Source organism: Nestor notabilis, unplaced genomic scaffold (assembly GCF_000696875.1).
Source record: "Nestor notabilis isolate BGI_N333 unplaced genomic scaffold, ASM69687v1 scaffold22100, whole genome shotgun sequence".
NCBI lineage: Eukaryota > Metazoa > Chordata > Aves > Psittaciformes > Psittacidae > Nestor > Nestor notabilis.
This window is the reverse complement of record NW_009912732.1, coordinates 1-836: the sequence shown is the minus strand read 5'-3', so window position 1 is coordinate 836 and position 836 is coordinate 1. Positions and strand designations below refer to the sequence as shown.

Here is an 836-nt window from a genome sequence, read left to right as displayed (position 1 = left end):
TATGAGTGGTGGCCAGTCTGCTCCTGTTGCCCTGAGGGTGCTGCAGCCCTCCGGGCTGGGCAGAGGAAGGGGTGCCTCCCATGCTATGGTGGGGGAGCTGCCTCCTGCCCCATGGCAGCCTACTGCTCCTCCTCTGCAGGCACAGAGTCCTTCGGGCTGTTCTCCTGCATGGTGAATGGAGAGGAGCGGGAGCAAACCCACCGGGCCGTCTTCAGGTGAGCAGTGAGCCCAGACGCTCCAGTGATGGGCACGGGCACTGTGGGGGCCTTCAGGACCCTCATTCACGTGGCTCTGCCCCCTGCCCACATCCTCCTTTCCACTGTGCTTCCCCCAGGTTTATCCCACGCCATGAGGATGAGCTGGAGCTGGATGTGGATGACCCCATCCTGGTGGAGCTGGAGGAGGATGACTACTGGTACCGGGGCTACAACATGCGGACAGGGGAGAGGGGCATCTTCCCAGCCTTCTATGCCCATGAGGTTGTTGGCCAAGCCAGGGATGCCATGGGTAGGAGCCTGTAGGGGCTGTGAGGGGTACTGGGGGACATGGGGGTCTTGGGAAGCTGTCTCCTCGTCCCATCTTGCCATGCAGGCCTCAAGAGGAACCCGTGTTGGGTGGAGCGGTTTAATGTGCAGTTCCTGGGCTCAGTAGAGGTGCCGTACCACCAGGGCAATGGCATCCTCTGTGCCGCCATGCAGAAGGTGAGCCCCAGGGTGGGTGACAGTGGTGGCGGTGTGACCCCTGGCTTCCCATGTCAGCAGGACCTCAGCCTCATGCCCCTCACCCTGCACCCCCAGATTGCCACCACTAGGAAGCTGACGGTGAATCTGCGCCCG

General features: G+C 62.6%; 1 protein-coding gene across 1 annotated transcript in view; it reads left to right on the top strand.

The window, feature by feature from the left end:
• Nucleotides 1-833, top strand: part of MAPK8IP2 (mitogen-activated protein kinase 8 interacting protein 2) — a gene marked incomplete at both ends in the record, with an annotated part of 2993 nt that extends 2160 nt beyond the window's left edge. The window contains 4 exons of the mRNA XM_010021116.1: nt 140-215; nt 335-507; nt 592-701; nt 798-833. Coding sequence (XP_010019418.1) covers nt 140-215; nt 335-507; nt 592-701; nt 798-833 — 395 coding nt within the window. The remainder of the gene's footprint in view (nt 1-139; nt 216-334; nt 508-591; nt 702-797) is intronic.
• Nucleotides 834-836: the final 3 nt, after the last annotated feature.